This window comes from Polypterus senegalus, chromosome 15 (genome assembly GCF_016835505.1).
Source record: "Polypterus senegalus isolate Bchr_013 chromosome 15, ASM1683550v1, whole genome shotgun sequence".
NCBI classification, from domain to species: domain Eukaryota; kingdom Metazoa; phylum Chordata; class Cladistia; order Polypteriformes; family Polypteridae; genus Polypterus; species Polypterus senegalus.
In genome coordinates, this window is record NC_053168.1 from 80,845,340 (window position 1) to 80,857,998 (window position 12,659).

A 12,659-nucleotide genomic window follows, 5' to 3' on the forward strand; every position below is an offset into this window, starting at 1 on the left:
AGGTAAAAGGTTGTCTATGTCTGCTTCTCCTTGGTCTGCAAGATCCAGGAAGGGATTAGACAAGGTGGAGTCGGTTTTAAAGGGGCACCGAGGCTAGTGTGTTAAAAAGGGCTTCCTGCCTGTGTTTTAACCCCTGATTTTAATGGATATTTATTTGGATGGTTTTAACCTCCACTTTCACTTGTTTTATGGATTATTTATTTATTTGTTAACTTTTGAACCACTGCACTTTTTGAAACACTTTGATTTTGTGATTTTTAATAAAAGTTCTTGAAAAAATTAAATGAACACTTTGAAAACATATCAGATCTCAATGCAAAAAAAAAATCCTGCTGGATATCCATACTGATATGGACTGGGTAATGTGATAGGAATGAAAGGATGCCACATTGTTTGATGGAAATGAAAATGATCAACCTACAGATGGCTGAATTCAAAGACACCCTGAAAATTGAAGTGAAAAAATGATGCAGCAGACTAGTCCATTTTGCCGAAATTTCATTGCAGCAACTCATGATTGTGTACTCCCCCGCGTGCTTGTATTCATGTCTGACAACATCGGGACATGCTCCTAATGAGACGACAGATGGTGTCCTGGTGGATCTCCTCGCAGATCTGGAATGGGGCATCACTGAGCTCCTGGACAGTCTGAAGTGCAACCTGGTGTCGTCAGATGGACCGAAACATAATATCCCAGAGGTGTTTTATTGGATTTAGGGAAGGCAAGCGTGGGGGCCAATCAATGGTATCAATTCCTTCATTCTTTAGGAACTGCGTGCATACTCTCGCCACATGAGGTCAGCATTGTCGTGCACCAGGAGGAATCCAGGACCCACTGAACCAGCATAGGGTCTGACAGTGGGTCCAAGCATTTCATCCCAATACCTAATGGCAGTCAAGATGCCATTATCTAGCCTGTAGAGGTCTTTGCGTCCCTCCATGGATATGTCTCCTCAGACCATCACTGACCCACCACCAAACCGGTCATGCTGAACGATGTTACAGGCAGCATAATATTCTCCACGGCTTCTCCAGACCCTTTCATGTCTGCCACGTGTGCTCAGGGTGAGCCTGCTCTCATCTGATAAAAGCACAGAGTGCCAGTGGTGGACCTGCCAATTCTGGTATTCTATGACAAATGCCAGTCAAGCTCCACGGTACTGGGCAGTGAGCACAGGGCCCACTAGAGGACGTCAGGCCCTCAGGCCACCCTCATGAAGTCTGTTTCTGATTGTTTGGTCAGAGACATTCACACCAGTGGCCTGCTGGAGATCATTTTGTAGGGATCTGGCAGTGCTCATCCTGCTTGTCCTTGCCCAAAGGAGCAAATACCGGTCCTGTGGATGGGCTAAGGACCTTCTACGGCCCTGTCCAGCTCTCCTAGAGTAACTGCCCATCTCCTGGAATCTCCTCCATGCCCTTGAGACTGAGCTAGGAGACACAGCGAACGAACCTTCTGGTGATGGCACATATTGATGTGTCATCCTTGAGAAGTTGGACTACCTGTGCAACCTCTGTAGGGTCCAGGTATCGTCTCATGGTACCAGTAGTGACACTGACCGTAGCCAAATACAAAACTATGAAAAAACTGTCAGAAAAGATGAGGAGGCAAAAATGTCAGTGGCCTCCACCTGTTAAACCATTCCTGTTTTGGGGGTTGTCTCATTGTTGTCCCTCTAGTGCACTTGTTGTTAATTTCATTAACACCAAAGCAGCTGAAACTGATTAACAGCCCCCTCTGCTACTTAACTGACTAGCTCAATAGCCCAGCAGTTTTATTGATTTGAAGCTATGCTCTCATTAAAAAGTGTTCCTTTAATTTTTTTTGCAGTATATATTAAAAGGCAGAAAGGTTGAGAGATAAACCTTTCTTGATCTCTCACTTTCTCTCTGTGTTCATTAGGACATCAAGGATCTCAACAACACATCCTGCCACGTCCTGGTCCACCAATCAGATGTGAACTGTCACCTCATCTGGTATCCACAGTTCCCACAGCTGCAACCTCGACCAGTACCTGCAGTTCCACTGAGCACCTTGCTCTACGCACGGATTCCGCCATGCCTTGATCCTCCCGCCTGCAGCAAGCTCCAGTGGCCACGCTCCATCGTATCTGCACCACTGCTCAGCAGACTTCACTATGGCCATGACATGTAACCCAAGCTACAGCTTTCAGTCTTGCTCTCTTTAACTTGTCAACATGGTTGATGCTGCTCCTCATCCTCTTTCTTTTTCACCCTCGGATATCTCTCCCACAAGCAAATGCTTCCTCCTTCTTCCTTTCTTTTTAATAGAAAACATCTCACAATTGCTTCCTCTTCTTTAATTTCTTTTTTAATAAAAAAAAACATCTCTTTTCTCGGCACTAAGATGTCCCCTTTTATCTGTCTTGATTCACAGTTGGTGCTCATCAGTTAACACATCACCACTACTTAAATGGAGATCTTCATATTTATCAAGTACAAAGTTTCATGTGTGCATCTCACACCAGCACGAGTTAAGCTGCCAGAAGTGCTAAAATCAGTTAACAAATTAATCCAGTTTAACACCCCCTGAACTTGTCTCCCCATGTACATTATAATTTTGTTATTTGTTACAACTGGCAAGAGCTATTGCAAGGTGCTAACACTGGTTTTAGGTACAGGATATATAATTATGGACCAAAACCTACTATATTCTAGTAATACTGTAGTCAAATTAATCTTTCAAAAATGTACACTGTGGATTTAAGTAAAAGGGAGCCATACTCAATAAGCAAGGATAGTTACTGTACCTGTGATCCTTTCATACCAGGTCCTCCGTTGATACCAGACTCACCCTTGAAAGAAAAAATGAAAAAAGACATAATGTGTTTATAAAACAGACATCTCATGGGAATTTACAAACACTGATGTCAACACAGCTCAACAACCTTGCATAGATGGAAAAGTCAGATGTCAATGCTAGGTTGGGGACTGAATTTGGGAAGACAGTTTTGAAGATATCTATAGTGGATGAAAAGGTTTACATAATAATACGGCTCTGTTAGCAAGACATTTATGCTGAAGCAAAACATGATTTGTAATTATAAAAATAAACTAGAAAATGTTTCCAGCTTTGAATATAATATTTGTTTACTTTCTAGTTCCATCTGCATTGTATAATTGTGTAATGCTGGGCCAACCCATGTACATTGTGGACTTTCTAAATTAACCTCATATTGCATTCTTACATTAAAAGGGGACATTACACTATGCTCTGCCATTCTACTAGAACATGTATGATGAAGATCTAAAAATTCCAAGGATCAGTCAATAACATGGGAGTAGGGTGTAGTTTTTGAAAATTCTGCTAGGTATTGTATGTCTACAGTAAGGTTAATCAGTCCACAGAGTGGCATCAAGCTCAGTTGACTGATTGTGTATGTCTGGCAATTATGCAGGTAACTTGAGAAATTGTTTTCTCCAAACCACCATGGCAGATTTTCAGGAGACAATGATGACTGTGTTTTTTGAGATTGGTAGACTTGTTCATAGTTTGTTTCCTATGAACAGACTATTAATCAGTGACATTACTTCCACCTGCTGAGGCATCTGCAGAAAAGCATAAAAAATAAAAATAAAAATGTCCTGAGAAGTGGAGCACCCAAAACTGCATTTTTCATGACAACAGTGCACCTGCTCACATTACATTGTCAGTCATTGAGTTTTTTTACCAAAAACAATGTGGTTGCTGCTTCACACCCCACATATTCACCAGATCTCGCTCCATGTGTCTTTCTATTGCTCCTGAAATTAAAATTGAGACTGAAAAGAAGAAGATATGCTACCATTAAATAACTCCAGTAAAAAGCCAAGGAGGCTGTAGACAGTAGCAAAAAAAGAGTACACAACATGTTAACAAGAATAGGAGAGGCACTGGGCCAAATGTATTGTATCTCAAGGACAGAATTTTAAAGGCTACTAAAAGGGAATTGCTTTAAATTTTAGAATAAACTTTTTTTTTTTTTTTTAACAATTCTGGAAATTATTGGATTCCCTTGATATATACTCTTAGGTAGAGCAGTTAAATGCAGTCTAAGGGTCTTGCTGATGTCCTGGAAAAGTCAAAGTCATAATCACAGGTTCCATATAAAGTGACCTGTCAACTCTTGTTAATATCTGCCAGGAACATGTAAATAATTTTTGTTTTCATGTTTTTACCTTTACCAACATTTTAGTGACATTTTGTCACTTAAAGGTATTGCTTTTTTGTGTTTGTTTTCATGGGCACTGGCATTTATTAGAATATGTTCATCGTCATGATATAAAAGATTGCTACACCCATTAAACAGCATCTGAACTTTATGAATATAAAGGAAACAGTTTTTGAGAAGTTTGTGTTTGAGCATTATATGTATTTGGTTTTCATTTAGTTTTGTGCTTTGACTTCTGGGTTTGTTTATCTCTGTGAACTTTAGTGAATAATCTACATTTAGTGTACCAACCTATGCCAAAGCCTGATAACTCTTTAGAAAAGTCATTCATGGACCATACCATACCATTTTCTATAAGTCCTGTTCAAAAAGGACTTTCACAAGTTTCACAAGTGTGTGTTGAGACCAAAGGGTGTGTGTATATGTATGTATGTATGTATGTATGTATCTATTTATCTATCTATCTATTGTCATGCACAAGTGCATCGGGAGCAGCTGAAGGACCCAACGCGCACCGCGACAAGCCCTGCCAGGGGATGAAGGCAGCGTACTAACCTCTCTCTCTCTTTTCCCATAGACAAGACAAACCGCCGCCGCCGTAAGTTGGCCTGGGTTAAACAAAGAACAGCACTTCTGGGTTCCTTTCTTCCTTCTGGTCCCACAGTGATGACGTCCAACTCTCATACACCACCACGACTTCCCAGCATCCATCACATTTAATTTCCGGTCCATCTCTTTATATTGTCCGTCCAAACCCCTCCATTTTGTCTTATGATTTCATTCTTATGTCTAGACTGAGACCTAATTTTGTTGCAGTATACGGGGCTCAAACCCCCAATCCTTTATGCTTGTGTCTGTGCTGTGCTTGCATCTGTGGCATAGTCAGCAGGATAACGAAAGCCCGAAAAGATGACTGAAGGGCAAGATTTAAACACTGTCCTGAACACGTTGGCCAGCGAATTCCAGGCCTTCAAGGTGGATCACGCCACCACAAACGTGGAACTCACGGACGTGAGGAGACGACTTGCCGCAGCAGAGACGATAAAGCCGGAGCCCACGCGACTGCCGCCTCCTCCTATTATTCCACTCTCGGACATTGAGTCGTACCTTGCCATCTTCAAGAGGACGGCCACCCGGAATCAGTGGCCGCATGCGAAGTGGGACGCTATTTTGTCCCCGTACCTGAAAGGCCCGGCGCAGCGGGCCTATCACGATTTTCCCAAAGAGGAAGCCACCCAGTATAACCTCTTGAAGGCCGAGATCTATAAGCCTACGGTGTAACCTCCGACCAGCAGGCGAGGGAGTGGTGGCACTGGAAATTCGACCCCAATGGCCCACCTAGGGTCCAAGCCTTTGAGTTCTGGGGAAAGATCGGGTGCTGGCTACGGCACACTCATTTAAAAACATAGATGGTCTCCTTGAGGTACTCGAGCAACAGCTGGCGGTAAACCGACTCAGGGAGTATGAGAAGCCAGCTCCCGGAGTTCGACAGGGACAAGTGGCCCTACTAGAGGCCACCCGCCGCAGTCCAGAGGCTCCGGCTAAACCACGCGACAGACTCCCCACCACCCCACCGCTGTTTCAAGTGTGGTGAGGTGGGGCACATCGTAAGCTCCTGTCCCTTGAATCAGGAGCCCATGGACTGCAGCTGGATCAGGGGTGAGTGGTACTGCGCTTTGTCTAATCCTCTGGTGGTTAAAAATACAGGAGTGGTATTAATTAATGGGCACTCTGTGGTGGCACTGTTCGACTCCGGGAGTAACATCACCATTGTTGCTCACCGTTATGTTCTAACGTGACAGTGGACTGCTCCGAACTCAAGGATCACGTGTATACATGGGAAGACTAGGTCATATAGGTCCGCCTACTGCTACATAACCTGGGAAGGGGAACCCAGAAAGATGTTTGTTGCGGTGTTGCCCGAACCCCCCTTCCCGGCTATATTTGGACAAGACTGGTCAGAAAGCAAACGCGGTACAACAATTACCACTCCAAAAGCCAGGTTGTGTCTAATTATGGAAGGACACGGTCCCCTCCCAGCTGCTCCCACACCGTGCACTTCAGCGACTGTTGATGATGCAGAGGAGCCTTCTTCACCGTCAGACCTCGACCCAGAAATGCAACTGGATGAGGCTCCGTCTCAGGAGGAAGTCTCTCCCGATCCCCTCGCCAGCGTGGAGTATCAATTTCGCTTCATGCCGGCATCCTTTAAGAGAGAACAGTGGAATGATGATTCCCTGAAGTTTGCCTGGAATGCGATAGTATCCGCGAACAACATATCGTTAGCTGATTCCACGCCACCTGGACCCCACTTTGTACTAGATAATGAATTGCTGTATTGAGTTGCGGAACACGAAGGTGAGGTGCAAAAGTTGTTGCTAGTCCCGTGAACCTACCGGTGGCAAGTGTGTGAACTAGCACATGCCCACCTCTTAGGCGCCCACCTTGGGGCCGAGAAAATACTGGAGATGGTGAAACATAGGTTCTATTGGCCCGGGATCAACGAGGAGGTCCGACGCTTCTGTCAGTCCTGCCCAGTCTGTCAGTTGCGCCAGATTCCCAGGAGGGACCGCGCTCCTCTCATCCCGATCCCCCTCATTGATGAGCCATTTAATAGGATTGGCGTCAATCTGGTAGGACCCCTGGAACCTTCGAGACGAGGCCACAAATACATATTAGTAATGATCGACTACGCAACTCGATACCCAGAAGCAGTTCCTCTGTGACCTGCCAATTCGAAAAACATCGTACAGGAACTAGTAGCCCTCTATTCCTGATTAAGCATACCTAGGGAAGTCCTTATGGACCAAGGTACGCCCTTTACTTCGGATACATTCAGGGAGGTAGTCAAGTTGCTCCGCATTAAACATCTCAGGACATCTGTATACTACCCCCAGACTGATGGGCTGGTGGAACGTTTTAATCAGACCCTGAAGCAGATGCTCCGCAAGGTAGTCAGCGTGGATGGTCGGATCTGGGACCAACTTTTACCCCTGGTACTTTTCGCTTACCGGGAGGTGCCCCAAGCCTCCATCGGGTTTTACCCTTTTGAACTCATCTATGGACGCCAACCCCGAGGTATTCTGGATTTACTGAAAGAGGGCTGGGAAGGGGAGACACTTCCCTCCACCAATATCCTAGAACATATCACGCAGTTACGTGATAGGCTACAGAAAATTCAACCCCTCCTAAAGGAACACATATCTAAGGCTCAAGCAGCACAGGCCCTCAACTACAACAGGAACTCGTCCCTACGAGAGTTTCAGCCGGGGGACTGAGTAATGGTGCTTGCGCCCACTTCACACTCCAAACTGTTGGCCCATTGGCAGAGTCCGTATGAGGTTAAAGAGAGAGAAGGGCTTATAGACTATTTGGTGCTTCGGCCAAATTGTCGCCCGAGCGAGAGGGTCTACCATGTGAACCTCTTAAAGCCCTGGAGGGACAGGAAGGAGCCGCCCCTCTCCGGACCGGCCATCTCCCTTTTCTCGGAAAAAGACCACCTTAACCTCGGCCCCACCAACGACAGGAGCTCATTGGTGCGATCCGGTCTGTCCCGGAAGTGGTCAGTGAAGTACCAGGGCGGACCGCGCTGATTCAGCACGACACTTTGACAGACCCAGGGATGGTAGTCAGGGAACGATCCTATTGCCTCCCAGAGGTGAAACGTGCGGAAATGGAGCTAGAGATACAACAAATGTTGAACTTGGACGTTATCGAGGAAAGCCATAGCCCCTGGTCCAGTCTGATCATCCTTGTATCTAAGCCGGACGGCTCCTAGAGATTCTATAATGACTTCAGACGCCTCAATCAGGTCTCCAAGTATGACGCCTAAACCTATGCTTCAAGTAGATGAATTTCTCGAAAGGCTGGGGACGGCTTGTTATCTGACTACCCTTGACATGACCAAAGGGTACTGGCAAATTCCCTTAACGGCATCCACAAGAGTGAAAACAGCTTTCAGCACCCCTAGTGGACAATGGCAATACAAGGTCCTCCCATTTGGACTGCACGGGGCACCAGCGACCTTCCAGCGTCTGGTAGACAGAGTATTACAGCCCCACCAGTCCTATTGTGCCGCCTACCTTGATGACGTGATCATTTTTTCCGGCACCTGGGAGGAGCATGTATTGCAGGTTTACGCCGTTCTCCTGACGCTAAAGAGAGCCGGACTCCGTATCAACCCCCGAAAGTGTTTTATTGGCTTGAACAAAGCCAAGTATTTGGGCTACCTGGTAGGGGGTATCTGGTGAAACCACAGTGTACCAGAGTCAAAGACATCCTGGAATGGCCCCGTCCGATGGTCAAGAAACAGGTGCAAGCCTATTGAACAGTATTTAAGTCTAAAGTAATAACTAGTAGACTTGCAGACTGTACTTCTAGTTACTATTAGAAGTAGTAATATTGTCCCATGTGCAGAATACAGTGAAATTCCTGTTTGCATGACTGACCTACATGCAGCTCATCATATATAACTATTGCTAGACAGACAACTGTTATAATATTTTTGTGGAGAGTTTGCCCTATTTAGGAGCTAACATCTGAATACCTGGGTTCGAGCAGTGCTGCTTTATCATCTCATAACTTGCCAGTAGGACTAAACTGCTTTATTTTATTTTGGATGCTGTTCGCCTAGCTACCCAACTCCTTCCAGACAATCACACATTTTTATTTTGGACTACTCTGTATGACTTGTTTAATAGTCTACTTGAGCTGCATTTTCTGCTGCGTACTTTTGTTGATTTACGTTGTTAGTATTTAGTGTGTGACAGATGGCCAAGGGAGCCATCCTATTCAGAGTTTTACAATCCCCAGACCGCTAGTTGGCAGCCCCTCTGGGTTATAGTAGTGCCTCGGACTCCCGCAGGGCTTCATGGGAGTTGGAGTTGGTTATAGCCCTGTTGGGATCCGGGGGTGCTGCAACAGCTGCTAAACCCTCTTGGGCGGTTTTTCTGCCACGCCTGGTGTCATGTTAAGTGTGTTGTATTAAAAGGAGTGAATACTTATTGGATCAATTATTGTAATTATTTTAGATCACTTTACAGAGATCTCTTTTCACTCATTAAAGTCTTCTGTTGATCTGTGTCAAATAAACAAAAAATAAATCCACTGTGGTTCAATGTTGTATAATAATAAATTGTGAAAAATTTCATGGGGGGAAAATGCACTTTTTAGACACTGTACAGAGTTATGATATATGACAGAGATTTTTAACCCTTTCTGGCTCACAATCATTCCACAGAACATTGGGCAATGTGCAAGCTTGGCCTTACACAAAATAATATGTTATAAACTAAAACAGAAGTCTGCAAGCTTTCCAAAAAATAATAGAATGAAACAGATGTACTAATCCTAAATGTACGATTAAGAAATATTTCAGTGACTTGTCAGCTTCCTAACGGAATTTCCCACACATTACTCTGGCCAGGAAAATTCAAGGTTTGGAACACTATATTTATACACATGTTGTTCTGTTTCAGTAATAAACTTGACAACTGGGGGATGTTAAGTCTATCTTGTCATTTATTATTTGGTTTCTATAAAATGTACTTGGCACATGTGCTACATGAATAGTAAGCCATTCAGATACAATGCATATTTTGACTTTTTACTGATTATTTTGATACGTCACGGATTGTTTTTGAATATTTGCTATACCTAAGCTACTGTACTGAAGATAATAGACTTAACCATGGGTATACAGTTCCATTTTTTGTGTGTTTATGTCTTTTCTTGAAAATATTCTGGATGCTTTTTTATATTTTTGAATGGTCAAATCCACGGACACCAAACCCATGGTTTAGGCGGGCCAACTGTATAACTATTTTTGGTACAGTATACAGAGTTTCACACACTTACAAGAAGCCCAATTGTGTTATACATAATGAAGTAACTAAACTGATAAAACTCAGCCTTGCACATCTCAAAACTAACTTCACCCTAAGATCCATGATTTAAAATAAACATTGCATTAAATAAGTTAAAACATTATTTACAACTGCTGAATGCATGTATTATTCAAGCTCAGGTCTGTATTACCAACTTCACACCGTGACTCTCAATGGACCCGCTCTGTTACCTGTTGAACCTTCCTTGATTTACCCAGTGTATTTGAACTATTAAAAAAAATAAGTAAAGTGTAAAACGGTTTAATTGGGCCTTGTGTCTTTGTATGAATTAAGTTACTGAAGTTCAACATGACAATATGCAAAAATACAGTTAATGAAACAGCTAATGAATGTTTTGTCTCTAACATTAGGAATCTTTACTGCAATCAAATATTTATCCTGATATCTGTCACTGAGGCACCTGAGACCCTTGCGTGTCATATGTGCATACAGCACAGGGAACAATGGCTCAATCAGCATGTGAGGGCAATTCAGAAGGAGACTGGTAACACCAAAGTGGATTTAAAAGAGCTGGCCAACTTGGAGTGGATCGGGAACATTGACATTTTCACACAATATTTTGTATTGACATTTTCACACAAAATATTTAATGGGTGTGTCTGAAAATAGACTATTTAAGCAGGATCCATGCCACAATGTTTAGAAAGTACCTGAAAGATGATTCCAGGCACCTGACATACTGATACTGTAAAGGCTCTGTAAAACCACTCTTTCCATATTCCCTTTTGCTCATGCAGCTTTCTTATACTTTACACAGACATTAACCAGTAATGTCAAGGCCTTGCCAGTAGCCAAATCTCAGGTCATTTGCAAAGCGTGACATATCAACAAAACAATGAAGTCATTTCAATTGATTAATCTAACATAAATGCATCCTGTACATTCCATGATAAAAAGGATATGGTAATTACTCATTCTTCACCTTTACAAGTCCATGCATCCATAGGGCAAAATTCTTCTAGAATAGAACATTTGGCCCCATAGAGTTATCAGATGGGCATCCACCTACACTAGTATTTCATACATTAGCTCATGACACTTTGGGAGTGCTCCATGGCAGAATCATTGTCCTGGAACCCTCAGCCACTCAGTCAACTCAATTCTCAGAATTCCTGTTTGCTTCAAGCTTGGCCTTCCAAAAATTCTTTTGAACTATATTTACCAGAGGGTCATTTTTGTCTTTGCTTAGGCTGGATACCAACTTCCTCTAAGATGATGACTAAATGATACCAAGAAACCCCAAATCTATCCAGAATGATTGCCCCAAAAAGACCCTGGAGTCAAATTCAACTGTTAGGTTCCATAATTTTCATCCCTTCTGTTGGAAATCATGAACGAGAGACTGATGTTTCTTCAGCTCCCACTCATATGCTTCCTCTATCCTTTCCTAGTTCAATTAGGGCTGCCTGTTTTTTGACCAGAAGATGATATCTGATCTACAGGTCTATAGGTTCTGTTAGAGTAGGGAATTTCAGCTGTCTCTTGAGATCATTTGCATGTCCCACTTTGCATCCTAACTTGTTAGCCACACTCTTATACAGCCTGAGGAAACTGCTGAAGTGTAGTCCACTGAATTTATGTTTCAGATTTTTCTTCCTTACTTCCTTCAGTGCCACAGTCAGCTGGTTCTACATCTGGTTATGATCCACTAGAATAAAAGTATATGCTACATGCTGATTGGTCTCACCAACAGTGTACATCCTAGACTATTATTCAGTCTCTATGGGTGGAGGTTCATCGGTGTGGGCAGAACATCTCAGTGACAGAACAAAGGATAAATTTTGTAGATAGAATAAGCAGACAAGCCCAATGGTCCCTGGGAGAATGAATGAATAGAGCTCATTAACAGAGATTTCGCCATATTTTAAACAATGCAGTATACGGACACGTAGTTAATGCAGAGCGGTAATTCCCATACTTGCTTTCAGCCCATGGACACTTGGTTGTTTCATCAAGCTTCCCCCTTGGTGATTATGGCACTCAGGCACTGAATTCTTTCATTGAGTAGGTTAGAGAGGATTTGGTGAAAAGTTTCATTGCCATCACAGGCCTCTGGGCCTGAGGGTTAATCTGCCCCTGTAAATATAGAGGTCAGCTACCAGTTAATTTACAGCAACTATGGGGCACAGTTAAGTCGCCATAGGCCCACTTTCTTCAAATATATTTTCATCAGCTTTTTGAGTATGTACTTCAACAAATGGGGGACCATTTCTCTCTTAGGTAGATATACGTGACAGCTTACTACAAATGGGAATTGTCTGCTTTAATCAAACAAAACTTTTATGCTTCTTTGATGCAGTCACAGGTGCAACAGGCATACTATATGGGGATGTGTAAAAGGCATTTTTCATAGCTCTACACAAGCAAATTTTAATGACAATGTAATTTATGTGCACATATAACAATAATCTCAAGTGGTTTTGTAAGTAAAGGAAATAATACGCTATTGTGGAAACTACTGTCTGAGAATGTGCACTGTGCAGAGCCTCATGAGCTTGATTTGGGCCGCTTTCATTTTCTGATATTTTCCACATGAATGATTGTGGGGAAGGGAATTAAACCATATGAATCAAGTTTGAAA

General features: G+C 43.1%; 1 protein-coding gene across 1 annotated transcript in view; it reads right to left on the minus strand.

Moving 5' to 3' along the window:
* Positions 1–12,659, minus strand: part of LOC120515662 (collagen alpha-1(XXVIII) chain-like) — a 179,248-nt gene that overhangs the window by 106,273 nt on the left and 60,316 nt on the right. The window contains exon 7 of the mRNA XM_039736875.1: positions 2,772–2,816. Within this exon, the coding sequence (XP_039592809.1) occupies positions 2,772–2,816 (45 nt within the window). The remainder of the gene's footprint in view (positions 1–2,771; positions 2,817–12,659) is intronic.